At 41.4% G+C, this 27,169-nt stretch overlaps 1 protein-coding gene across 3 annotated transcripts in view; it reads left to right on the top strand.

Annotated features, from left to right (window-relative positions):
* SLC1A2 (solute carrier family 1 member 2) overlaps window positions 1-27,169 on the top strand; it is a 103,739-nt gene that overhangs the window by 48,277 nt on the left and 28,293 nt on the right. For all 3 annotated transcript variants that reach the window (XM_033011222.2, XM_033011239.2, XM_033011246.2), the window contains exons 2-6: window positions 14,526-14,665; window positions 17,317-17,469; window positions 18,114-18,364; window positions 21,799-21,967; window positions 24,909-25,035. In XM_033011222.2, the coding sequence (XP_032867113.2) occupies window positions 14,526-14,665; window positions 17,317-17,469; window positions 18,114-18,364; window positions 21,799-21,967; window positions 24,909-25,035 (840 nt within the window). The remainder of the gene's footprint in view (window positions 1-14,525; window positions 14,666-17,316; window positions 17,470-18,113; window positions 18,365-21,798; window positions 21,968-24,908; window positions 25,036-27,169) is intronic.

Raw genomic sequence — 27,169 nt, 5'->3', positions numbered from 1 at the left:
CTTTACATTGGGTGAAGATTATTGCTGTCTTTTAGGATTTTCTCTGTGAGAAGGCTTTTTCATTCCGGCAGATGGCATGCACTCATCAAAGCTTGCTGTGTGTAATCATAAATACTGCTCCAAGGAGCATGCTGAGCTGTATAGCTAAAGTGATGTGTCACAAGAGATTCTCTTATGCTACACCTGATATCTATAGTCTCTTTAACATACTACAGGAAATTAGTATGTCTTCAAAACTAAGTTTCTTCGCTTTTTCAGGGCCCAACTCAGGTGATTTTTGTTGAGACTGTTTTCAAGGAACATGAGCAGAGTTTGTCCAAAGCAATTTTGTTGGAGCAATAGTTATGATTAAAGCAATCTGAATGTCTGACCATAATAAAAGCATATTGGCATAAGAAGAGAAGCAGGGACTCTGGAAAAAATAGTAACAAAATGAGTAAGAGAAAAGAATGACTAGAAGTTTCTTGAACAGGATGCATTTTAAGGAAGAATATGCCATATGGTGGGAGAAAAAGCTTAAAGTGTCTTTTTTGTTTTTCAGCTTGTGAGATAACATTATACTGGTAAACAAATATAGTCTGTTTATAATGTAATGCTGCAAGACCTTTGCACTTTCATAAAGGTTTTTGGCACTCAAGAGATTGCAGTGGTAAATTAGCTTTGTAGTTGTTTAAAATTTCCTTGTAAGTCAGATTTTGGAGAACAGCTGAGAAACACCACTATCTACAGTCAAAGCAGAATTAACATCTGTTAGGGTATGTAGGAGCAAACTGGGACTTTGAGGTTCTGTACACTAATCCAAACTCTGACATTTTCTGCATAGAAGTTCAACTGTTTTCTTGTAGTGTCTTTAGTAGTTGCTCTTTGTGCAAACAGTTTCTGACTCTATCCACAATACTTTCTGGCAGAGAGATTTCCCCCACAGGAAGGATTGAGAAATGTTTTAGAACAGAATTAGTGCTGGATTCAGTGTTACGTGCTGGCTCATTGGCAAACATTCCATGGAACTGAATGCATTTTATATTGAATTGGTTGCTTTTTATTAAAGTTATCTGAAGTATAATGAAACTTGAATCTATTTGTGCCCTTTGCAGGGTTTAGAGGAAAATACTGAAAATGTGAAGGGTCATCTATCTCAGACGTTAGCCACTACAAGTTAGAGAGAAGCTCTGATTTTTTTTTCCATCTTGATTTTTCTAGTTTTTGTGGTTAAATGTGTATAGCAAACCTAGCACTATCCAGTCACTTCTCAGAAAACATTTACAAACTAAAGGTTTTTTAGTACTCTGAGAAGCAACTCCTTGGATATATAGCTTCTAGAGCATATTGGAAAAGAAAGATGAATCTTTGGTATCAGAGGGAACTTCTGCTTGCAGGTTAAAGCAGTGTCATCTGTGGTCAGTTTTCACTTGAAAGATACTTTGGAGCTGTGTTTCTTGAAATCACCTAGACGTTTATAGCATTTCATTACAGCACAGCATTAATAAGACTCCTAATGCATCTGATGAGTACTTCCATGCTGCTATCAAAGCTATAGGGGATTTTCAGAGTGGATACGAAGCAGTCATGACGGGCCAGGCAAGGAGGGGTTTCCTCATTTTTTGTATTTTTTTCTGCTCATTGACACATACCATACTTTTTAAAATAAATGGTTAATATGAAGATTAGTGAGAAAAAAATGAAGCTATTAAGATTAGGCCTTTTTATTCCTAACTGTGTCTGCATGAATGCTAATAACTGTGTTCAGATTTAGTTAAGACTTATGTTATCGTAGATCTCCGATGCACCAATTCAGCCATGGGGATTTATGTGGCCACTATAAACTTGTTCTGTGTGAGTGATGTGGTCCAAAAACACTGGTGTAGCTGCTTTCAGTGACAATCCTGTAAGAATTTACTGCAGGAAGAAGTGTTTCAAGAGCCATCGCTCCAGAAATACATTCATAGGAGAACTTGCATTTTATTTCCCATTGTCATGACAAAATTAATTCTTACTATCTATCTCAATCAGAGCTCCTTGTTCAGTCTGCCTTTCTGTGAATTACTCTGAGTTACATAAACAAAACCCACACTTCTCCTTTTTGTCCCTAGCCAGAATGCCTAGGAGCTGCTACGTTTCTGATCTTCACACATTCTCACTGGCTTAATTTTTGCTCAGTGCACTTGAAAACTACATTAACCCCCAGACATTTCATAGCCTTTTTCTTTGTGCTACCTGGCACACCCCAGGTAGAAGCAAATGCAAGATCATGATGTTACTTGCCTCTGAGTTTCTGAGCATGTAAGTAGATAATTTTTTGCACAAAGCACATTGTTATTATATCCTTTGCCTTAATAATAATAATATGATTCATCCTTAATTCTATTACTTTTCATCTCCACCTCAGTACGTAATTCTAGGGTAATGAAGCATGCAAGTTCCCAGATTATTACACCACTATAAAGCCCTATCAAAAATTTGACAGTTAAAAAAGGTATTCCACGTGTGCATCATTACATAAATAAATTATTATCTTTATGGTAGATATTATACTGTATGGCTTAAAACACACTTTCTTGCTTTGGACTCTGAATGGTGGATAGGATGCAAATCTCTGTAGATAGAAATGCTCCTTGTTTATTCCAAAAGAAGAAGCAAACCGAAAGCCCTCCTTCCACAAAGAACTGATATCCCTTTAATGTCTAAGATGTAGAGTAAATCTGAATCTTTACCATTTAGTAGTAGGATTTGCTTTTTTAGGTTGATTAGACTTGAGATTCAGTATCAGAAAAGCAGAGATAGTAAACAGACAGAGCCAGAGCTTCACATAAATATGTCAGTGCCAAATTTAAAGACTTGTTAAAAAAAAAGTTCATGTCCAGATCCTCAGCTGGTATGAATCCGAGGACTTGGCAAATAGGAAGAATTATAGAAGCTTTTTCTTTGTCTGCTAAAACGCATGCTGTATTACAAATTCTGTCTTATAAACAGTAACTACTCTCTACCAAGGCAGTGTTATTTCACGCTGGAGATGCTCACAAGGAGAGGAGTGTAACATAAGTCTTTGGTCACGCCCTGCGCTTTGCAAACTGGGCAGTGCGTGTAGACACAAGAAGCACCTTTGGGTCTTTCAGTTATTTCTACAAGGAGTGGATTTCTGATCACTAAAACTTTTGTCCTAGTAAAGTGCTGGGGATCTTCCTTGCCAAGGACCATGTCTTGTGTGAGGTCTGGATAGCTACCGTGACTTTGTTGTTGGTAACTCTAACTTAATCTCTTTCTGTCAGGCTTTGTCATGCCACTAAATTAGAAGGTTAACTTGCTAACATACCCACAGACAGACACTCTGACACGCATTTTCTTTGAGGTGTTAAAATCAGGTTTTCACAAGACTAGGTAAGAGGCACCCGAAGGCACTGCTTTGTGGGGTCCTGCAGCCAGCAGGTTCATGGCTGCCTGGTGGAAGTGTACCTGTAAAGCTTCCCATGGCTGCCTACCATCAGACCGATCACCCAGGGTAGAGAGTTGGTGTTACAGATCTCCTTTTTGAAACTTACTGCAGAAATTTCTATCTCTCTTCCTTTCAAACACCTGGGTGTTACCCTCTTTGCTTTCTCTGCTGCCTACCTGACACTTCCAAAGCATTTTTAGGTATGCAGTTACATACCTGTTTGTGTAAAATACAATTATCTTCTTTCTCACAAAACCAATGTGATTCAGTGTGATCTGTTGGCTTCACAGGGTTCCATAAAAAGTGAGCTTTAGTTCACAACCTCTCCATAGGGACACATTTTCTTGTCCATATAATATGCCATGAAATGCTATATAAAATCTAAATTGAAAGTTAATGGAAGAAATCTTGCACAGGAAGAGGCTTTATCCATGCTCTGCAGTCTGTCTGAAAAGATTGTTCAAAGCCATGTATGTGGACATACACAGGATGTATGATTGCGAGTAGAAAACAATTAATTCCTGCCCAGCAGATCCATCACCTTTACTTCTCTTTCTTATTGTTCAGATCTATTGTTGCAGCCCAGTTAATAAGGCAATACATTAGTCAATGATCAGACATAAAGAAACCCCAGGGGGGGAAAAAAAAGTCTCTGCTCCATGGTGATAAATATTTGTGAAAAGACCTGGATAGATATGTAAAAAAGGGCCATGTACTTGTAAAAAAATCGTGTCATGCCTTTCTCCTGCTTTCACAGGGCCTCTAGACTACCCTTTCTCCACTGTACAATGAAGCTTCCCAAGCCAGATTCAAAAGCTAGAGAAACTTAAAGGAAGCATTTAGTGAACAGAAACCTCCTTCCAATTCTAACATGGTTTTAAAAACACAAACAAATGGAGCCTAAATTCAAAGATTGCAAACTCAGAGCACGAAGAGTTGTTTTCCTAGATGACCTCATGGAACAATATTTTTAAAAGATATCCATGTGACTGCTAACTAATTCAGGGACAAGAGTGAGTTCATGCAGACTACTCTTCCCTGCAGGTTCAGTAAGGATGCTGCTGGTCAGCTATTTAAATATAGAAACATAGCATCACAGAATAATTTAGGTTGGAAAAGACCCTTAAAATCACTGAGTCCAACTGTAAACATAAAACTTCCAAGTCTACCACTAAACCATGTTCCTAAGCGCCACATCTGCAGGCCTTTTAAATGCCTCCAGGGATGGTGGCTCAACCGTTTCCCTGGGCAGCCTGTTACAGTTCTTGACAACCCCTTCAGTGAAGAGATTATTTTCCCCAATAGCCAATCTAAACCTCCCCTGGTGCAACCTGAGGCCATTTCCTCTCTTCCTATCACTTGTTAGTTGGGAGAAGAGACCGACCCCCACCTCGCTCCAACCTCCTTTCGGGTGGTTGTAGAGAGCCATCAGGTCTCCCCTCAGCCTCCTTCTCTCCAGGCCAAACAACACCGGTCCCCTCAGCTGCTCCTCATCAGACTTGTGCTCCAGACCCTTCACCAGCTTCGTTGCCCTTCTCTGGACACGCTCCAGCACCTCAGTGTCTTTCTTGTAGTGAGGGGCCCAGAACTGAACCCGTTATCCGAGGTACGGCCTCACCAGGGCCGAGTACAGGGGGACAAGCCCTTCCCTAGTCCTGCTGGCCACACTCTTGCTGACACAAGCCAGGAGGCCGTTGGCCTCCTTGGCCACCTGGGCACACCGCCGGCTCATATTCAGCCGGGTGTGGACCAGCACCCCCAGGGCCTTTTCCTCAGGGCAGCTCTCCAGCCGCTCTGCCCCAAGCCTGTAGCGTTGCGTGGGGTTGTTGTGACCCCAGTGCAGGACCAAGCCCTGAGCCTTGTTGAACCTCATACAATTGGCCTCGGCCCATCGCTCCAGCCTGTCCGGATCCCTCTGTAGAACCTTCCTGCCCTCAAGCGGATCAACACTCCTGCCAAACTCGGTGTCATCTGCAAACTTACTGAGGGTGCACTCGATCCCCTCGTCGAGACTATTGATAAAGATATTAAATAGACCTGGCCCCAGTCCTGAGCCCTGGGGAGCAGCACTTGTGACTGGATGCCGACTGGATTTAACTCCATTCACCAGAACTCTTTGGGCCCAGCCATCCAGCCAGTTTTTTACCCAGTGAAGAGTACGCCCACCCAAGCCACAAGCAGCCAGTGTCTCCAGGAGAACGCTGTGGTGAACGGTGTCAAAGGCTTTAGTAAAGTCTGAGTGAACAACACCTACAGCCTTTCCCTCATCCACTAAGCGGGTCACCTTGTCATAGAAGAAGATCAGGTTAGTCAAGCAGGACCTGCCTTTCATAAAGCCATGCTGACTGATCACCTGGTTGTCCTGTACATGGTTATGATTAAACTCACTCATATGATTATGTTAAACTCACCGAATGTATAGTAAATGCTAACTCAGAGGAAACAACATGGTTGTAAAAGGATTCAGGGAGAAAAGTTCTCCCGCTGCAAAAAGGCAATTCATGCTTCACGATGTTGCTTGTAATACCAGTCCCTTGGCCAAATCAGGCTCCATACTAAATGACTAAATCTCCACTCAGAATTCATTAATATCTTACAAATAACAAGAAAAAACCTACATAATGCAGTTAAAATTCAATAGAAGGGCTTAGTGGCAGCAAGAGGCTTAAAATAAACCCCTTGTTAATGCAGACTAAAGCTTATGTTACTCTTGCTTGTAGTTTTGTGTGTCTGTTTTTGCATTTTTTTTTGTTTTTGTGAAGAGGCTGAGACATGACAAGAATATTTTATTCATGTAGAATACAGTGTTTAACAACTGGACAACACGTAGCAGGAGTGATGTCAAAGCTAATGTATACTTTGCACAATAAAAATATTTTAGCTGTTTCTCCTGCATGGCCTGTCATATTGTGGCTGTATATGATGAGCTTTACCAGCTCCACTGTGGTTTGAAAAAATATATCTAATCTAAGAAAATAAACCCTCACACTACAGCACATACCATGGCACAGTGGAACAATGTAGTCTCTGACTGCCTCCCAAAAGAAGCCCATCAGCTGTTTTCTTGATATAATTAATTTAAGCAGCAGACAACTCTATTTCAGCTCAAACTAGAAGTTTCTTAGTAAGCTGATGCTTGAGCCCTAATTTCACAAGAGTTGTGGCAGACTGTCTGGACTGCTCGCATCCAGATAGCGAAAGCCCTCTTGTTCTGGTGTTGTTCCATAAGTTTTTCTAGTCACTCATCTTTTACCTAGCAACCAGAGTAGACCCTTTCCTACATATGGGATAGGAGTAAGCTGATTGTGTGGGGTGGAGCAGATCCATACTCCTTCTGCTGGTCATGAACATAGCAGGTGATCCCGAATCATTGGTGTTACACTGTCTCTCCAGGGAAAGGGGAAGAGTTACAACCCTAATCCAAGCCTTGCTGCTAACAAACATCCTTCAGGGCAGATTAAACTCTCATTTACTGCCATGCTATTCCACTGATTGCTAGGACGAGCTCAGTCAGTGAGAATTCAAGATTACTATGCACCAAACTTCACTATACCACTTTTGCCATGACTTTTCAGCTGTGACTGCATTTGAACCACCTGTCTGAGTGTTAGGTGGTTGGCAAGAAAACTTTTGCAGCTTGTTGACTTTTTATTCTGAGGTCAAGCTAGTTCAGCTTTCCACACACCACCCCAACCCCTCACCCATTTTTTTTTTTTTTCTCTTACTAAGGCCAGTCTTACTAGGAACAACTGAACAAGTACTGACATATACGCCTGCTGTTTACTCATTGCTTCAGAAGAGAGTGGTGCTTGGTTTGATGGCAAACATCTATTTTAAGAGATGTTCTTAGATCCTGAACTGAAACTTAATCCAGTCTGTCCAAGGTTGTTTTCTCAAAAACAACCCTTCCTACTTAGGTTGAAGTAATTGCTACAAACCAAACTGGTGCTTTATTCATAGTATTCCAGGGAAAAAAAAATTAAAAAGAAGTTATTTCCCTAAATATTTTGCTGAAATGCTGAATCTCTACTAAATAACCCTTAATAAGCCTCCAAGAGCTATTTTGCCAGGTCCCCAAAAATACAATTGTAACTCATTCTGTTGTCCTACTCTAAAATACCTATTTGCTATGCTAACAAGAACCTCTCCTCTAAACAACTCACCATCCCCAAAACTAAAAGCCAAACCAACCTCCAGGCAGTGCTAACCAAAATAGACTTTTATACTGAGAATTACCTGCTTGATTTATTGACACAGGTGAAATACCTTATACGTATTAAACACGGTCCTGCTAATTTACCTACTCTGTTTTCACTAGCCTTGTTATGATCTTTGCTTACATTTTTCATTTAGATGAAAGGTGATTTTTTCCCTCTAGTCTCCACTCTAGATTTATGCCAAGCTGGGTAAGTATTTGGGAGATGCAGAGTTCTTTAGCTGTAACTGACTGAAAATAAATGCACATTGTCACGCAAGCACTATGTAAACTATTAACCCTTAATTTTTGTGAGGAAAGGAGTTATATTTGGTAACCAAGGAAAATAAGCAGTTTTTCCAACCTTTTAGGCCTAGAGACTTCAGTGGGAACATGAGAAAGAAAAAAAGCAGTTGAAAAGAAATAGAACAGCAGACTTTCTCAGAGGGAAGTAAAATAAAACCTAAGAAAAATACTTGGAGGAAATAGGAACAAAAAATCCCAGCGACCCTGCTGTTCTAATAAATTGTTTTCCTGCATTTTGACACCATTACATGTAGCAACTGGCAAGAGAAACAGAATACAGCTTAAAAATTGCAGATAAATAGATTGTCTCATATAATACTGTGTATCTCACATGCTAAACTGACTGTAAATATTTAGATATTTAGATAGAAATCAAATGCTTACGGACAGATTTTTTTCTTGTATCCTGTGCTTACTGTGGGGATGAGGGGCAGTGGAAAGACCAAGTAGTCAACTTCTTGATTATTCAGGCAAGAGGTTGCTTCTTTGCTTAAAAGACAGTAAAATTGCAATTTAATTCTCATACTCATTTCTATTAATGCGCTTAAATATTGCCTTGACATAATACAGCGTATTTGAAGTCAGTGAAAATAGGTTGTTTTCACTTTAAGACACCTCTGTACTCTCCTAAGGTGAATAAAAATCAAATTTCCTGGGCCCAAAGGAGTTCCTCTCTTTTTCTGGGGATAAGTGCTGCCTCAGAAGGCAGAAGGATAGATGACACTGGGCGAGACAAAAGATCATACTCATATTCAAAAGCCGCCACATATGTCTAGTTCTTGGTATGTACTGTTTCATATGATGTGCTGTATCATGTGACTACACATTTTCCAATATTTGGTTCATTTTTTTATAAGTCCTGTCAATGTTTTCAAGTGCCTGTAGTTGTCAGAAAATACTATCTTCCTTGAAGGTCTCAGTTGTTACAGATCTCTGTGGGCCTATTTTGGAGCTTAGCTGTTTGGCTGCTTGTCACTATGATATGTGAAAATAATGAGCAGAATTAATTTATATTATATTGTTCTGGCTTCAGTGAAGTTAGACTGAAAGAGGTTTTGGCCTGATCGGTTTCAGACGATCATTCAGAATGCCTCATTTGTTTGAATAGCCATAGAAGCTCTGTGCAGTGGAACAGTGGTTTATTTAACCAAGGTAATCATTTGCATGTTAGAAAGATCACAGCTGCTAAAATGCATTCTGCACTGTTTTGTGATACTTACCTCTGCACAGAAGTATAATTAACATAGAGATTATATCAGCAGTGTTCAGTTGTGTAGCAGGGGCTCATGTTGTTGGTACACTTCTGGCTTTGCATTTGAGTCCCAGCACTGTCCATGAGTTCAGGTGCAGTCAAGCTCCGCTTTCTCATGCATTATTTTTTTCCTTCAGTAAGAAAGTCTGAAGCAAAGGAAAGCCTTATACATATTTAAGCCCCTTCACTACATGCTTGAATGTGGCACTGTGGCCTTCATGGTATGGAGAAGGTGTGCATTGATGTCAGCAACAGACAGCAGAGGAGTAGGACAGATCCAGGGGGATGCAGTCCTTAAGGGCCCAGACTCTGCCCTGACTTACATCTGAGCATCTTCCCTTGACTTCAGTAGGAACTTCTTGCAGTTATGTCATTATGTGACCGCAGGTTTCAGGTGCCAAAAGTTCCGCATTCTTCTGGAGCTAAATATTGTTTACAAGATGTAATAGAGGCACAAAACCAGCACAAGGGATGGATGGATACAGGCTCTTTAGGAAGGACAGACAGGGGAGGTGAGGAGGGGGAGTTGCCCTCTATGTCAGTGAACAGCTGGAGTGTATGGGGATGGTTGAGGAGCCGACCAAGAGCTTATGGGTCAGGATTAAATGGAGGGCAGGGACAGAAGTTATAGTGGGGGTCTGCTACAGGCCAACCAACCAGGAAGACTGAGCAGATGAGGGCATCTGTAGAGAGATATGAGCAGCCTCATGTTCATAAGCCCTGATCCTTATGGGGGACTTCAACCACGCCTGTATCTGTTGGAGGGACAACACTGCAGGGCATAAGCAATTCAGGAGGTTCCTGGCATGCATTGATGGTAACGTCCTTCTCCAAGTGATAGAGGAGCCAATAAGGACGGGTGCTATGCTGGACCTTGTTCTCATGAACAAGGAGGGATTGGTAGACAATGGGAAGCTCAAGGGCAGCTGTGGCTGCAGTGACCATGAATTGGTGGAGTTCAAGATCCTTAGGGTAGTGAGGAGAAAAGGAAGACTAGGGAAAATGTGGGCCCTCTCTAGAAGGAAACAGGAGACCTGGTTACCTGGGATATGGAGAAGGCTGAGGTACCACTCTAGGGCACATGGAAAATAAGGAGGTAACTGATGATAGCCAACATGGCTTCACGAAGAGCAAATCATGCCTGAAAAATTTGGTGGGCTTCTACGACAGGGTTACATCATTGATGGATAAGTAAAGAGCTACTGACATCATCTGCCTGGACTTGTGCAAAGAATTTGACACATCCTGTACAACATCCTTGTCTCTAAATTGGAGAGATATGGATTTGATGGATGGACCACTTGGTGGATAAGGAACTTGCTGGATGCTCACACTCAAAGAGTTGTGGTCAACAGCTCGATGTCCAAGTGCAGAGCAGTGACGAGTGGCGTTCCTCAGGGGTCAGTGCTGGGACCAGTGCTGTTTAACATCTTTGTTGGAGACATGGACAGTGGGATTGAGTGCACCCTCAGCAAGTTCACCAATGACACCAAGCTGTGTGGTGCGGTGGCACGCTGGAGGGAAGGGATGGCATCCAGAGGGACCTGGGCAGGTTGGAGAGGTGGGCCCGGGCAAACCTCATGGAGTTCAACAAGATCAAATGCAAGGTCCTGCCCATGGGTCGGGGCAATCCCAAGTACAAACCCAGACTGGGCGAGGGGTGGCTGGAGAGCAGCCCCAAGGAGAGGGACTGGGGGGGTTGGTGGGTGGAAAACTGCCCGTGAGGCAGCCCCGTGCGCTGGCAGCCCAGAACCCACCTGTGCCCTGGGCTGCAGCCAGAGCAGGGGGGGCAGCAGGGCCAGGGGGGGGATTCTCCCCCTCTGCTCCGCTCTGGGGAGACCCCCCTGCAGTGCTGGGGCCAGCTCGGGGGCCCCCAACAGCAGAAGGACCCGGAGCTGCTCGAGCGGGGCCAGAGGAGGCCACGGAGATGCTGGGGGGGCTGGAGCAGCTCCCCTGGGGGGCCGGGCTGAGAGAGTTGGGGGGGTTCAGCCTGGAGAAGAGAAGGCTCCGGGGGGACCTTCGAGCGGCCTCCCAGGGCTTAAAGGGGGGGCAGGAGAGGGGGGGGGGGACTCTGGGTCAGGGGGTGGGGATGGGACGTGGGGTAACGGTTTTAAGCTGAAAGAGGGGAGATTTAGATGAGATGTAAGGCAGAAATCCTTCCCTGTGGGGGGGATGAGGCGCTGGCCCAGGGTGCCCAGAGCAGCTGTGGCTGCCCCCTCCCTGGAAGGGTTCAAGGCCAGGTTGGACGGGGCTGGGAGCCCCCTGGGCTGGGGGCAGGGGCCCTGCCCGTGGGAAGGGGGGGTGGGACTGGATGATCTTTAAGGTCCCTTCCAGCCTAAACAGTTTTATGATTCTATGACTCTGTGAGTCAGTGCATAAGACAAAAGTTCATTTCCATGATTCTGAAGTCAAACAGAGTTTTATCTTCTAGTAATTGGATAGAAAATTTCTGCTGCAAAATACTGATTTTGTCATATGCTACAAAAGAAGCTTAGCTTATCCTTCATGGAAGGTTTTTATTTCATTATTGTTTCCCCTCTCTTCTCCCTTTCAACGTACTTAAAAGCCTGGAACAATACTTTTTAGTCTGGTGGTAAAAATCTGATTGCTAAAAGCAATGCTAATAGTGCAAATGCTTAGATTATTATCCTTTGTGGTACCACTTTTCATGTGATGAAATTCATCTGTCAATGCTTTTTGTAACCGATCTTCATGGTTAGCATATTTTAGTATTGGGTCTTTTTATTTAAAAAAATCCCATAGCAATCAAAATCTCAGTCCATGCTGAAGATTCACTTACAAACTTCAAGACCTGGAGAATGTAAACCCCATATTTTGCATGTGAGGGAAACACACAATACAGTATGAAGTTCCTGGAAATTTAGGAATGTCCTTAAAGAGCTTTGTGTCTTCATTTCCTTCTCTTCTCAGAGGGTATTTGGATATCTACATTTTACATGGCTGAACTTTTGAAGTAGATGGTTGCTATCGAATAAAAGCTCTGTGTTATTTTACCACCTCAAGTGCGGCTGGACTTGGTTCACTTGGAGTATAATCCTGAAGTAGCCTCTGCAGCTGTGGGAGTAGGTCCACCACCCCCTCCCTTCATGAACCTGTGTTTCTATGCTGACCACACTGGGAGCGTGAGGGCAATCTGGCCAGCAAACACCATGCTATCACTTAGAAATGGATGGGAATAGAAATAAGGCTTGAATACAAGATCAGGACAAGTGGCCTACTTCTGCATGGGAGGCCTTATTTCAGCAGTGGTGTCAGGGTAATGATATGCTTCTATTGCCTGTGAATTAGAGGAATGGCTCACAGCCGAAGAAGCAGAAATTTGTGAGGTGGCTTTCCTTTGGACTATATGAAACTATAGTCATGGCTTCAGATGGGGAAGGGTCCAGGAATCCAGACTAAACCTAGCCCAAAGGAAAATCCTAGAAAGACATATAACATCATCAAGTGCTTCTGTTTACTGTCCCATTCCAGTCCTGCCTCATTATTTGCTAATGGAAGAGCCTCTAAGGTTTTCCTTTGAATTACTTTCAGCTGTCCATATTTCAAACTTTCAGAGGAATATATAATCAACCTGTAGTGAATAATAGGTCTAAACAAGTTATACGTTCATATTCAGAGTGCAAGTAAAACTAGATGTAATGCCCAATTGCAAAGTTTGGACCCCAAGTTCCTTGACTTTGTGGCACATGTCCACCTGTGATTTCATGGCTCTGTGGCCCATGTGCATGGTAGTCACTGTCTCATTTTTCTCATAATTCCTTAAATAACTGCTATGCACATTATCCCCTGCATAATCCTTACGTATCTGTGATGCTTGCATTCATAAGTCTTCAAGAAGTAGGCATGCCTCATATTTAAGCTGTCAGAATGTACACTAATATTCTTGTTTGTTATTTCACCATCAGCAGTACATTTCATTGCCACTACCATTGTAAAATATTTTAAAAGGTATGAAATAAAAATTACAACACTTGGAGGGTTTTTTCCCCTTGGAAAAAAAAAAAGTGTTCTCTAATGCATTTTCTGCTGGTGGTACTTTTTAAATAACCGAATGTATTGGAAAGAAATGCTGTTTCACTTTGAAAGGGAAAATCATTGAAGTACTTGCATCAAAATGACTGCATTCATATTACAGGTCTAATCATAACTTTCTGTTGATAAACTTTATGAAGACAACAAGCTATACTATATATAACGAAAAGAAGTTTTGATTCCCTGGAGGTTGTTTAGTACTGAGAACATCGAAGCTTTATAGATCTTTTCAGAATTGTTTTAGGTCTGTAGACCTCAGTCTGCTGTTGTAGAGGAAGATTTGGTTTCCTTTTTCTAAAATGGTGTCCTAATCTGGCATAAGACCAGATCTCAAAAAAAAAATTGTTTTATTGATAATAAAAAATTTGTTCTTTATCCATTTCTCATATTTAAGTAGACAGCCTTAACTCTTAAGGAAACTGTATGTTTTATTTGTAGTAGTATTTTTAGTATTTTTTCCAACTACATTATAATATTGTGTATATAAAAAGGGAGTTTATTGCTAATGATTTCTCAGGGCTTGAGAAAGTTAGATGCATGGCTTTTGATGTCCTGCACTCATGTGCATATCACTTACTCAAATATAAACCAGAGTTAGCCAAAAAACTTTTTCCTCTAAACACTGCCAATTCAATGAAATCAAATGTTTTCTTGAGGAATGCATAGTTTTCTGACTAATTTTCAGTGGCAGTTGTTCAAGTCTCATTAGAACCATGTTGAAAAAGATTATTTTTACCTCAGTATTCATATTATATTACAATAAAATGTTAATGTTGAAATCAAATGTTTTGGGAAGATAAAGCAAAATATTCTAGAGTGCTTTATTTTGCAAATAAATCCTCATCTTTAAACTCTTTTACTGAATTGGAATTAAATAAGGTATTGGAATCTGCATTTCCTGCTAATAGAAACTTTGTTCTTCAGCTCTCTCTCCTGCTTAAGTAGACAGTCATGATCTTTGAGGAAACTGAATTTTCCAGCTCACGACCAATAGTTTAGCCCGTGAAACCGCTGGGATGATATGTCCAGTGAATTAATTCTGTTTACATCTCCACCATTTGAGAGATAACTGCAAAAAATACCATAAAGGCTTCACCTCTAGAAGGACAAACCATTGCCATTTCAGACAATTCTTCAGATCAGTAAATATACAGTGCTTGTAAAATGTGGGCAGCAGTGAAATATGCATCAGATTCCCCAGTTATATATAATGGAAGTAATCCAGACTTTCCTCTCACTTTTGGCACCTTGTGCTATAACTTTTACTTGATTTTCATTTTTTATTCTAGTGCCAACAATATGCCTAAGCAAGTAGAAGTGCGGATGCATGAAAGTCATTTAAGCCCAGTGGAGCACAGATCCAGGAACGTATGTGTGCAGTTCTGCCAGTCACTCCACAGGAATCTTCTCCTGACTCTTACTGTATTCGGTAAGCTACATCTGCTGGTTTGGGCATTCTGTGTGTTTGTTCAGGTAGTACCACAGACCCTGTCTGTGGTCATCAGCTGTTCCAGCTGAACAGCCAGAGAGTAAACGGGATGCCGTAGGCATCATCGCTTTAGTGCAGGTGTGCAGGGTATTACTGACACAACATGGAGCAAATCCGCACTGAGATACATTCTGTATCTGGTTTTGAATGGAGTCATCTAAATCCCAAGGCCAGACACATCAATGCCATTCAGTAGAACCGAATGCACTACTCATTTTTTCTCTCAGTTATCTGAAAAAAGACAAAAACTCTTAAAAGTTTCCTTTCCTTCATCTTTTATCTCTCAGTTCATGCTCCACAGATTTAAGGTTTGTCTCCCTCTCTGTAGCTGTAAGCCAGTGCTCTGTGATCTCATCCTGAATATTGCCTCTGGCTTTAGCAGCTTCCAAATATGGAACAGTTTGACATTTTATTGTGGTTCACTGGCTCTTTGCCTGCTTCTTTTTCACTGAAAGCCCAACAGCCAAATGCAACAAATTCATAGACATACTCTGTTTTATTATTGTTTGAAAGACCAGCTGCATCTGGTCTTGAGCTGCAAATTTCACATCCATATTTTTCAGCCTTCAAAACCCATATAGCTGAAGTGTTTAAACAGTATTTGCTTTGAATCATCTTTAGAAGGTGCCTGATGCAGTTCCAGAAAAAGTTTTAAATACACATATATTTTCCATTTTATCAAATTGATACTTCAGAGAGTTGTAGTTGCTTCAAATCAGGCTTTGGTGTCAAGTTTTACTACACTGGAGACTTGGGCATGGGATCAGGAAAACAAAGGCCTCCTGGATGTAAACATAAAATATCCATTCATAAAGACCATGTTATGAAGGTAAACATGACCTTTTTTTTCCCTAGACTATGCTTCAACAGCCACAATCATGAGAGGGGGGCTTGAGTGTTATCACCGTACAATTCTAAATAAGCGATGAAGAGATTGTTTGTGATTTCAGAATGTTAGCACAAAGAAAAGAGAAGGATGCAGACCATCAAAGGGAAAGAATAATAAATAAGTACTAAGAATCAAGTTTTCTTCCATGATATGTGCAGTATTCCAGATCAATTCCAAAACCCCTCTAAATGAAACTTGAATCTGTTTTCCTCACAAGACTATTCTAGATTGCCTGCAAGGCTTTTCTTAGTTTGTAAAACAGCTACTTGTGCTGGCCTTGTTTTCAAGTGGTACCATTCTTATGTTGAGAGCTAGATGTCATACTCTGAAGATCTGGGTCCTAACCCTGGCTATTCTGTCAGTTCTATATGGGCTTGTATAAATCACTTCACCTCTTAGCACCTCAATTTTGCCAACTGTAGAATGATTATATGAACATGATTTTATGTTTATATAATACCAAGCTGTGTGGTGCGGTAGCATGCGGGAGGGCAGGGATGGCATCCAGAGGGACCTGGGCAGGCTGGAGAGGTGGGCCCGGGCAATCCTTGTGGAGTTCAAGAAGATCAAATGCAAGGTCCTGCCCATGGGTCGGGGCAATCCCAAGTACATATCCAGGCTGGGCGAGGAGTGGCTGGAGAGCAGCCCCAAGGAGAGGGACTGGGGGGGATTACGGGATGGAAAACTGCCCGTGAGGCAGCCCCGTGCGCTCGCAGCCCAGAACCCACCCGTGCCCTGGGCTGCAGCCAGAGCAGGGGGGGCAGCAGGGCCAGGGGGGGGATTCTCCCCCTCTGCTCCGCTCTGGGGAGACCCCCCTGCAGTGCTGGGGCCAGCTCGGGGGCCCCCAACAGCAGAAGGACCCGGAGCTGCTCGAGCGGGGCCAGAGGAGGCCACGGAGATGCTGGGGGGGCTGGAGCAGCTCCCCTGGGGGGCCGGGCTGAGAGAGTTGGGGGGGTTCAGCCTGGAGAAGAGAAGGGTCTGGGGGGACCCTCAGAGTGGCCTCCCAGGGCTTAAAGGGGGGGACAGGGAAGGTGTGTGGGGGACTCTGGGTCAGGGGGTATGGGGATAGGACAAGGGGTGATGGCTCTAAACTGAAAGAGGGGAGATTTAGATGAGATGTAAGGGAGAAATTGTTCCCTGTGTGGGGGGTGAGGTGCTGGCCCAGGGTGCCCAGAGCAGCTGTGGGTGCCCCCTCCCTGGAAGGGTTCAAGGCCAGGTTGGACGGGGCTGGGAGCCCCCTGGGCTGGGGGAAGGGGCCCTGCCCGTGGGAAGGGGAAGGTTGGGACTGGATGATCTTTAAGGTCCCTTCCAACCTAAACAGTTTTAAGATTCTATGGATTATATTTGACTAGCCCTCAATGTGTTGCAAGGCTTATTCAATGTTAGTGAACCTCAATAGCATTGTGGTTTGCAGCAAATTTGTATTTGTAGAAATGGAATAGTACATTAGGTGTAAGCTCAGCTGGTGGAAGATTCTACATCAGAACCTCTTTTCTTTACTCATGAGATACGTGGTAAGCGTGTCACAGTCTCAAATTAATCAGAAGGCTAAACCTTCCAAAATCTGTCTCTGTACCAAAAATTGACTGCCTTGTGTAACAAAAATTAGTAGCGTTTTTCTTCAAGGCTGTTCTTCTAAGTGATCAGTGCACATTCAGGTGTATTTATGTTACCTACCTGCTCTGTTTCATCCTTCTTCGAGGTGTTATCCTGGGTGCACTGTGTGGGGGTCTTCTTCGTCTAGCAACACCTATTGACCCTGACATCATCATGTTAATAGCCTTCCCAGGAGATATACTTATGAGGATGCTAAAAATGCTGATCCTCCCCTTAATTATCTCCAGTTTAATCACAGGTAAGATCTATTAGCCATAAATATTTTAAGATGCTTGCTACAGATATCACCTGGTTTGGTTTTTGTGGTGTAGGAAGAATAGTGTGATCCTGTCAGGGATTTTGCAGTTGCAGTGTGTATTTCAGAGTTAATTTCTTATTAACTTAATTGGCTTTAATATGTAGATGATCCACTGAATTTATTTTCAAACACATGCACACATACTACCTTCTTGAACACCAGAAATTTCTTATTATGCTATTTCACCTAATTTCTGGATTGGACCTCGCAAATAAAATGGCATGACACTATCAAACCTAGCCTTCTTAAAGATGTAGTGTCAGCCACATGTCAAGACCAATTTGAGCAATCAAGGGCAAAAGAAGGTATGATATCTTCTCTATTTTTCAATGCTTCCTCTGCGATAAGATGGACTCCTAAATGGTTGTCTTCAAATTAGTAGCAGCAGACACTGTTCACATAAGAACTGGAGGGAGAAGCTTAAGTAATCTGTCTAGTGGTGACAATTTCACAACGACAAAAGTAGGTACCTGTAAGCAGTCGTTAAACTTTTCAAATTATAAAGGATTTTATTTGATGATTATTGAATTTGATATCGAGTTTCAATATATTTATTTGTTTCTTAAAATAAAAAAAAACTGCAGGACTGTCTGGTTTAGATGCTAAAGCAAGTGGCCGGTTGGGTACAAGAGCCATGGTCTACTACATGTCCACGACTATTATTGCTGCTGTGCTGGGTGTGATTTTGGTTTTAGCCATCCATCCAGGGAATCCGAAACTCAGGAAACAGCTTGGTCAAGGGAAGAAGAATGATGAAGTATCTAGTCTGGATGCTTTCTTGGATCTGATCCGAAACCTGTTCCCTGAAAATCTAGTCCAAGCATGCTTTCAGCAGGTAAATCCTTCTACTCCTTGGTAATATTTATTACATCTTTTGCTAGCCATGGATGTCTGTAGAGTTAATGTCGTTGTTTAGGTGAATGACAGAAATAATGATACAAAGAGAAATACAGTTCTTAAGTCTTGAGCAGGTAAATAAAATAACATTATTTATAGCTGCTTTGTTTTACATTGTCTTTATTTTTTTAGAGTTTTTGAAAGTGATTTTTAGTAAACTTTTATTTTTTCCCTGACTTTTTATACAATATATATGGTCATGAATGCTGGCTTGGGGCTGAACAGCTGATGAATTATGAGATCTTTCACCCAGACTGAATTTGATCTTGGTTGTTAGTTACAGAGCTGATGGTTCTGCAATGCTCTCTTTGTAATATACGGATGATCTTCATTCCAGCTGGTTGCCAGTGGAAACGTACTGCAAAACCCAACCTTTCATAACTTCTGTTGCTGTATTAGAGTCCAGACTAGGTGGGGATAGTACAGTCAAGCAGCTGACCCACCTACAGGCCATGCTTGGAGCATGCTGGGAAAGAAGGATGCTTGCATCATGTGTTACTTGCTCTGTAGGTAGATAATTTTGTCTAAAGGATTTTCACCAATGTTTAATCAAAACAGCTTCACTTTGAGGGGTAAAAGAAAATAAAAATGCATGCTTTGTAATTTCTGCTTAAACATATTTCCTGTTGTTTCCTTCCTATTTGGCAATCATGCAGACATCTTTTTTTTTTTTTTTTGATGGAACAGGTTTTGTTGCCAAACCTGTTCTTAAGTGTTCCCATGTGAAATGGCATGATAGATGGAGCTGTGGTTATGGCTAAAGAATAAAGTGCAGAGAAGAGGTGGGAAGGGAGAAGCAGCCATGGAGGGTGGAAGAATGGAGGTCAACCTAAGCTGCCAAGAGGACTTGGATTGCTTCACTTCTTCCATGGACTTTCACATAAAAACACATAGTCCTTGGGAGTTTAAAGAGACAACATTCTCAATATTTCCAAATCATCATAGGAATGTCAATCATGTGGTCAAAGTGTGGGTGGCTAAACATCACATGCAATGTGAAATGTATTTTTGCAAAACTGAGTGAGGGGAGAGCGAGATGCTTATGTTTTTTTCTTCCTTTCCTTCATTTGAACTGTGGAAAAGATAATTAAATTTCTGGTCAGTTGAAAGTGGTCACATATCTCAACAAAGGGACAAAAAGCAGGAGAAATATGAATTCAGCAACCCATGTCAGATAAGTTTCTTGGAACCTTAATACTGCTTTTTCAGTGTGTGTAATATCAGTGTTCAGGTCACTTCACTAGTTATGGGCCATTGATTGTTTTTTAAACTTAGTCAAAAAAGCTACTGAGCTTTTTGGCTTTCCAGTTTTATCAGATTCCAGACTAATTGCCAATGAAAGCCTCTGCCACAAAGCCACCTTTCATTTGCAAAGTAAGTCACAATCCTTTCCAGATGGAACTTGTGTCTTCTGTTAGCCCTTAGTTTCTCAGTAAGGAATTAGGCCTTACTCATCTCTCTATTTAGGAGGAAAATGAAGTGTTTTTAATGGTGTCAGCATATATTTTCTCTTCCTACATTTATACAGACCCTCTCCATGATCATTCAGTCTTTCCAAGCTGCCTTAGGAGGAAACATTTTTTTTCAGAAATCCTCCAAAGAATGATTTTGAAGGGTGCACATCAATGGTACTGTGTAGCTGTGGTCTGTGGGAGAATTCTACATGCCTTCCCTTGCAACCAGGCAGAAAGCAATGAAGGGATTGAATTGCAATTTTGAGACGGTTCATTTGCAAACTGAATTCTGAACCATCATGGGATTTCAATATCTCTTGAATTTTTGTATGGTCTACAGGAAAGTCTTAATTTATAATGAAAACTGCTATTGCATCAGAGACATAAAATCTTATGTGCAATGAAAGAGAGTGGGACTATCATCTATAAATATGACTGTGACATTTAAATGGTTTTCTAATCTCAGATGTTGTTGTCAAAATCTAAACTTGGTGTTAGGCTCAGCATTTTTAGTGACTGTGCCATTGTGCAAAAGAGCTGAGGACCTTTGACTTAAGTGACTAGTGGACTTCGTGAATGTGTAGTCTAATGTTCTAAGATTAATTTCTGTGACTCTGTTCTTACGTTTTGGATACCTCACATCAAAAATAATGTGTTGACAACATACCTCAGATAAATTTTAACTCTGAAAAAAATGTAAACGTGCAGGAATGTTGGGTTGTTTCATGACAACTGAAGAGATTCTCATACAAAGCTATGTAGGTTTTCTGTCTATGTCCACTTCTCTAGATTTAGACAGCATTTTTTGAAAGGAGAGACGTAAGGTATTTTAAAACCCCATGGTTTTAAAATATATGGATTGAATCTGGATCATTATCCATAGTATCCATAGTACTACAATGTCCATCTCAACAGGAAGGAGGTGCAAATGTTCTTTAAAAACCTAATGCACTGTTTCTGATGCCTTGCTCGAACATGTTTCTAGGAACAAGGAAAGTAGGGAGCAGGTAGGAAACCATGGCAAATTGGTCATAGCTTCCTAACCATTTTTCCTGTCCCAGAGCCATGAAGAGGCCGGAAAGGCTCAAAGTGTGAAGTGGGAGGAAAATGTCCCTTCTTAAAGCAGCAAGTCACAGATCTCTTTTCCCACTCTCTCCTCCCTTTTTTCCTATTCATAAACTCAAGCTCATTTCTCCTCCTACCATTCCTTCCCAGCTTTCCCTTGACCCTGCCTTTCATGTGCCAGGAGGAGTCCAGATACATTCAGATGCTGATGTCTTCTTTTTTGAGGTGGTCAGATTTGATTTAATAGGTATCTGTTAGCTTTGATATTTTTTTCTGTTATGTGTCACTCACAATATTTTAATTAGAGAACTCAGGGGGGCTGTGTGTATTCCATTTTGAGCTTTCAGTCACCAAGTGTTGGAAATGTCCTAAGTTTCTGATTCAAGTTAACCATCAAACTGTGATAACTTGATCTGGGCAGACTATCCTGAATAACAAGCCTTACTGCAGAGTTGCTGCTCTGATTGATCTTAGAGATGCCTGCCTTTTGGTGCTAAATAAATGGTATCAGCACATAACATACAATCTGTGAAGCACCATTTGTGAACCATCTGGACAAAGGGGCTAGCTATCTGTAAAATGTTACATTGTAGTCTAAGGAACAAGCATTTGCCATACTTTCCACTCTAGAGTCATGAGGAAGACTCCCAGGACTTTGTGACACTTGGAAGTATTAAAAAACAAACTTATTTTTGGAAGAGGGGGTAAGAGGTTGTGGAATGCATGTCTAATCCTTTAAAAACATAAGTCCCTGGAATTTCTAGTGAAGATGTTTTATTATTATTTCCTGATCTTCCATACGGACTACATTCAGTCTATTTCCATTCTCATCCTCCCTTTTTATTGCCTTCAGATCCAAACTGTCACCAAGAAGGTGCTGGTGCCACCACCCATTGAAGAACCACTGAATGTCACCGACTCTGCTTTTGCTATGATGAATGAGACAGTGCATGAAGCACCACCAGAAGCCCAGCTGATCATTAAGAAGGGACTTGAATTTAAGGATGGCATGAACGTCCTGGGTAGGAAAACCTTTTACCTGTCAAATATATATGTCATCTGTATGACACAGCTTTTGGCTGTGACTGGGTAGCCAGTGTGATCTGCTCTTCAGCGGAAGTTTCGGTTCCCCAAACCATCACCAAAAGTTATAACCTACTGGCTGCTCATCAATCTCTGAGATTAAAATCCAGTGGTTTTACTAGAAATATGACTGTATCACAGAAACAATCAAGTGAATTATTCTGGATTGGCAGCTTTGCAGGTATTACCTGGAGTACAGTGGGGAAGCATGGAGGAGGTACCCAAAATATCCTTTAATCCTAGAAGTAGCCTACCCAGACTAATACCAACACATATTGGCAAAACAGCATGGGGTAGAGCTTCAAGAGCCAGTGTTTTACCCACCCCCTGATGAAGCTGAGCTCATTTGTTTCCCAAAGGTGTCTCAGGCATGCTGAATTAGGATTTGGCCTGAGGCAGAGTCTGAAGTGAGAGGTGGGGTGTGAACCGCACCACCTAAGAAAAATCCCAGAGAGGCTTGACACATCTCTGAGTCACAGCTCCCTTCTTCTTTCATTTTAGCTGCTGACCTTTACCAGCTGCAAATTATGAACAACTGCCATTGTGCCATCTTGTCTGGACAAGCCAGCAAGTGGGGGTGGTACGAAGGCTTTGCCTATCTCCCACCCCTTCCTGAAGCACCTGTTTGGACTGGGGCAGGGTGTGGGGGAGTGAAGAGCCACCACACCACTTCTATTTTCTCTTCTGTGCCTAGACTCACCATTTTGTCAGCCCAGAGAGGAGTGCTCCTCCCTCACCTTACTTTCTGGTTGCGGGTGAAGTCAGTCACAAATTAGCCCCCGATTTGTAGCCTCATTGGCACGCCTACACTTGAAGATACACATGCTCTGTTTATAGGCGTCCTCCAAGTAGGACAATATGTGTCAGTACCTAAACCACTGCTTTATCTCACCACTGAGCCATCACTTTTTAGGAACAAATGGCCCCTTACAGAGTCCTTACAGCTGATGAACTGCTTCTGTTGACACAGTGATTGCTGTGCCTGCAGAGCTTCTCCAGGTCTTGATGAGTTGGTTGGTAGTGGCTGCTTTGCTTAGACATAGGGGAGACAGCATCAGCAAGCTGAACAGAGATGATTTGTTTCTCTGCAAAGCAGCCTGCTCTACGAGAGCCAGGAGCCTCTGTATTCTGCCTGCCTCCATGGCTCCTCCTTTCATTCAGTGTCTGTGGGCAGAGGACCCACTTTCTTTCAAAGCTGCAAATTGGCATTCTGCACCCTGTGTGAAGCAGCAGCTCATTGCTTATGCTGTTACTCTCAACTGCTTTTTTCTTTCCTGGAGTTCTGCTTATGCATTGAAATGAAACAGTATTTCTAACGTGAGAGATGCATTACTTTTAGTGCTGGACTTGTTTTGTGTGGGCTCTGTCATGGATAAGAAAAGAGCTAGAAGGTTGAATACAATTCCTGCAGAAAGGAAATGCACAGTTTAAGCGGGGGTTTTGCTGTAGTATTTTGACCAATGATGCTCAAATGTTGCAGAGTTTTTTGCTTTCCTGTGGTTCAGTTTGGTTTTGAATTAAGTAAAAATATTGGGCAATTGCCATCCAGCTTGCATGAACTGTACAATCCTGGCAAATTCCTGCAAATATGAACCATCTTGACTCTTATGACTAATGCAGCAGCTCATTTGGAATTAACAAACAAAACCACCTACTAACATTTTCTGGTGCAATCTGAATTCCAGGAAGTTACTTGGTCTTTGACTGAAAATCTTTTCATCCTTTCTCTATGCTCTGCAGCACACAAGCATACACTTCACTTCCCTATTCAAGTGACTCAACAAAGATAGCTTGGTGCTAAAGAATGACTTTATATCCAGGAGACTGGAATTAAAAAAAAAAAAAAAAAAAAAAAATCTGGTTGCTAAACCCAGTGTGAGGATGTGGGACAGCCTGTCTTTTCCCAGAGTACGGGTAGCTGAAATTCCCTTCTCTTGAATGCTTTTGTGTCCTGATGGGTTTTTCCTTTGGAATTTCCCAACTGAGTTCACATATTTGTTAAACTTATATCATGACTGAAAGTTTAGCCTCAAAAGGTTTCTGAAGATTCAAACCATTTATCAGTATCAATTATAATCCCACCCTAGATGCTGAAAATTTTTGGATGGTAAAGGTTAGTATTGGAGACACAGCTCCAAACTAATACATGACAGAGGCACTTGGTTTTTCACCCAGTTAGTTCAATACTCCAGACTTATACCCCTTGGCATTTAAATTCAGGAGCACAATGTTACTCGTACTGAATTCTGTGATTATGTATCCACTCATAGCTGGTTTCAGTGAAGTTAATCTGTTTAATGGGAGTTCCGTGGTTTAGCTTAAAGTTCAATACCCACCTTCTTCTCCCACCCCAATCTTTTTCATTTAACTGGAATACTCCTGGCCTACCAAGGTTATGTTCTGGGGCTGCTTTAGCCTTTCCTTGTACTCTGGGACTGACTAGTCTGTAGGTTGACTCTATCAAAGGACTTTTGTAAAGCTTGAGAAGAATGCTCTTGGTCTCTAGTGACTGTTTTAGAAACAAAGAAGTCATGATATGGTGCTGTGTTGCCTCTCCTATTTGCTAGGGGCTATGAGGTTTCTAACAGTTGCACGGCACTGAGAAGATTATGGCATAGGATTAAAACAGGGAAAAAGAAGAAAACACAGTTGGACTGTGCAATTGGTATTTAGTAAAATATTGAAGAATAAAAGATGTTCTGAATATGATAATGAAAGTTGAGAGTGAGTCCATCCTGAAAAGTCCCAAGAGATATGTAATACACTATAGTTCTGAAAACCAGATTAGTAGGTAGTATCAAGACATTCACTAGGTGCAAAAACTTCCTAAAAACCATGGTTTTACTTGCTTTTTTTTGTCTTGCAATTTTTTCCTAATAGGTTTGATAGGATTCTTTATTGCTTTTGGCATTGCTATGGGGAAAATGGGAGAACAGGCCAAGATGATGGTGGATTTCTTCAACATCCTGAATGAGATTGTAATGAAGTTAGTAACTATGATCATGTGGTAAGTTTGAATTTCTAACTTCTAGAACAAAAAAAAGATGCAAAAATAACCCTCATAAAACCCTAATATAGCATATAGTGACCACAGTTTGTTAGCAAACAATGTCATTAAATAGTTCATTTTTTAAAGCCTTGACAGGTATGTTAGAACCACAGCAACATTATTTCTATTTTCTATTTGTTGAAGATTATTTAGGACCCAGTTTGTAATATTTCTGAAGGTATTCTGTTCTTTGTTTACTGAAATCCAAGACATGCAGTTTCCAGCAAAGGTCTTCAAATGCGACATTGATTACGGAGGTTCATTACATAGAAGAACACCTAAGCAAGAAAGAATGCCCCACGTAAGAACATCCAAACATCCAAATCTTCCTGGGATATAGCTCCTGTGATACCATGGGAGCTACTCCCAGGGTATTAGTTAGGAGGTAATTATTACAAAGAATCCTGGAAACGCACTTTAGTCACTGTCTTCTGTAGTAAAAATACTTGACCACTAGATAAAATTTCAGTGGTTTTCAGTGGTTTTCAGTGATGTGTAGTCCCTCCACCCATAGTTTCTGCAGAATCTACGTCTTACAACATCGCCACAATGGGGTCACTGAAAGGTATCCATCCTGTTTTTAAAGTATATCCATTCATAATAATGGGGCCTGAGCTGCCTTCAAGGGAGTAACTACCCAGTTAATACTGAGCCCTTGTTTACATTTCTGGAAGGGGATTCTCTCTCTTTTTTGAGATGTTTCTTCCAGGGGCTTCCCCAGAACTATTTGTATGTAGTGTCAAGTGTGGCCATATCACACAAAACCAGTTTTTCAGAACATAAAACCACATTGCTATGTTTTTACTACCATGTTTCATATCTCCTAAGTCTTTGAGAGCAGAAATAGCCACTCCAATACAACACAGGTATCATGGCTCATTGCTCCCTGTGATTCCCTGGTGTCCCTTGATGTGATTTCCTGAGTAACAAGACTGCAGTATGACTCTTCTCTGAGGCTCTAGATGGACACAGTTTATAGAAAAGGGAGCAGGGTGCCTGAAGTGTGAGTCTTCACCATCATCAGTGTTTCAAAGGGTAACTGTTATGCAAGAGTGATGCAGATAGCAACAACGATGTGGAAATGTGTAGAGCAAAAGAAAGAACTTGAAGCAGTGACTTTGCATTCCTGTTATGCTTCAGCTTTTCTGTAGATGATCTTGCTGCATAGAAACACAGTCGTTTTTATTCACAAAGCACTACTACTTTCAACAGTTATTGTAACCTGATGCTCTCGACTCTGTGGAGAGACAGTGACTATATTCTCATAATACTTCAAGAACTAGAATTTACTTTTACTTCAGTTAGCACCACTTGGTACACCCAAGACATAATACCTTGCCTACAGTATAAATTTTCTGTAGTAGTCACTGTTACAATGTTAGGAAATCATGAAAGTTTCAAGAAATTCACTGTAAATGTTTATTTTTTACTGATGTGCTTTTTATTTCTGTTTTCATGAGAAAGGAGATTGATGTTAGGAATTCCACTTGTTCATCTCTGTCTAGAATTTTTAAAGAACTGTTGTGGCCACAAGCAGGTTTTTAAATGTCTGATCATAAAGACAAATGCATTTCTTTATGCAGAGTTACATTTTGTTTGGTTTATGATTTCTCTGCACAGAGACCTGTAACTCCCATGGCAACTCCAGACTCTCAGGAACACGGCATTGCTACAGAAACATAAAACAAATCAGACATCTGGCTCTGACACCATGTAATTCTTTATAAGAAATACACGTTGTCATGTTAATTGAAACATGGCTTTTAATGATACTCACTTGGCCTTGCATTCAAGTGACTGAGGGCTTTCCAGGTTTTAAGCACATTGCTTGAGAGACCATGAGATGTTTCTTACAGAAAACATGAAGCACTTTAATTCTGAAAGTCAGTTTCCTTTGTCTTTAATTAAGCATCCAAATAAACTAATCACTTTTGAAAATATGCATTGCCATTTATTTTCAGAGGCATTCTGTTTACTGTTTCTCCACATTGCACACGTTACTTTCTCCCAGTTTAAGTTTTATAAAACAGATAGAGAAAGTGAATGTCACTTAAAATTATGTAATATACTAGCCTGTACCGGTGCAGGTGTA

This window comes from Tyto alba, unplaced genomic scaffold, assembly GCF_018691265.1.
Source record: "Tyto alba isolate M040663 unplaced genomic scaffold, T.alba_DEE_v4.0 Super-Scaffold_18, whole genome shotgun sequence".
NCBI classification, from domain to species: domain Eukaryota; kingdom Metazoa; phylum Chordata; class Aves; order Strigiformes; family Tytonidae; genus Tyto; species Tyto alba.
This window is presented reverse-complemented; position numbering and strand designations above follow the sequence as displayed.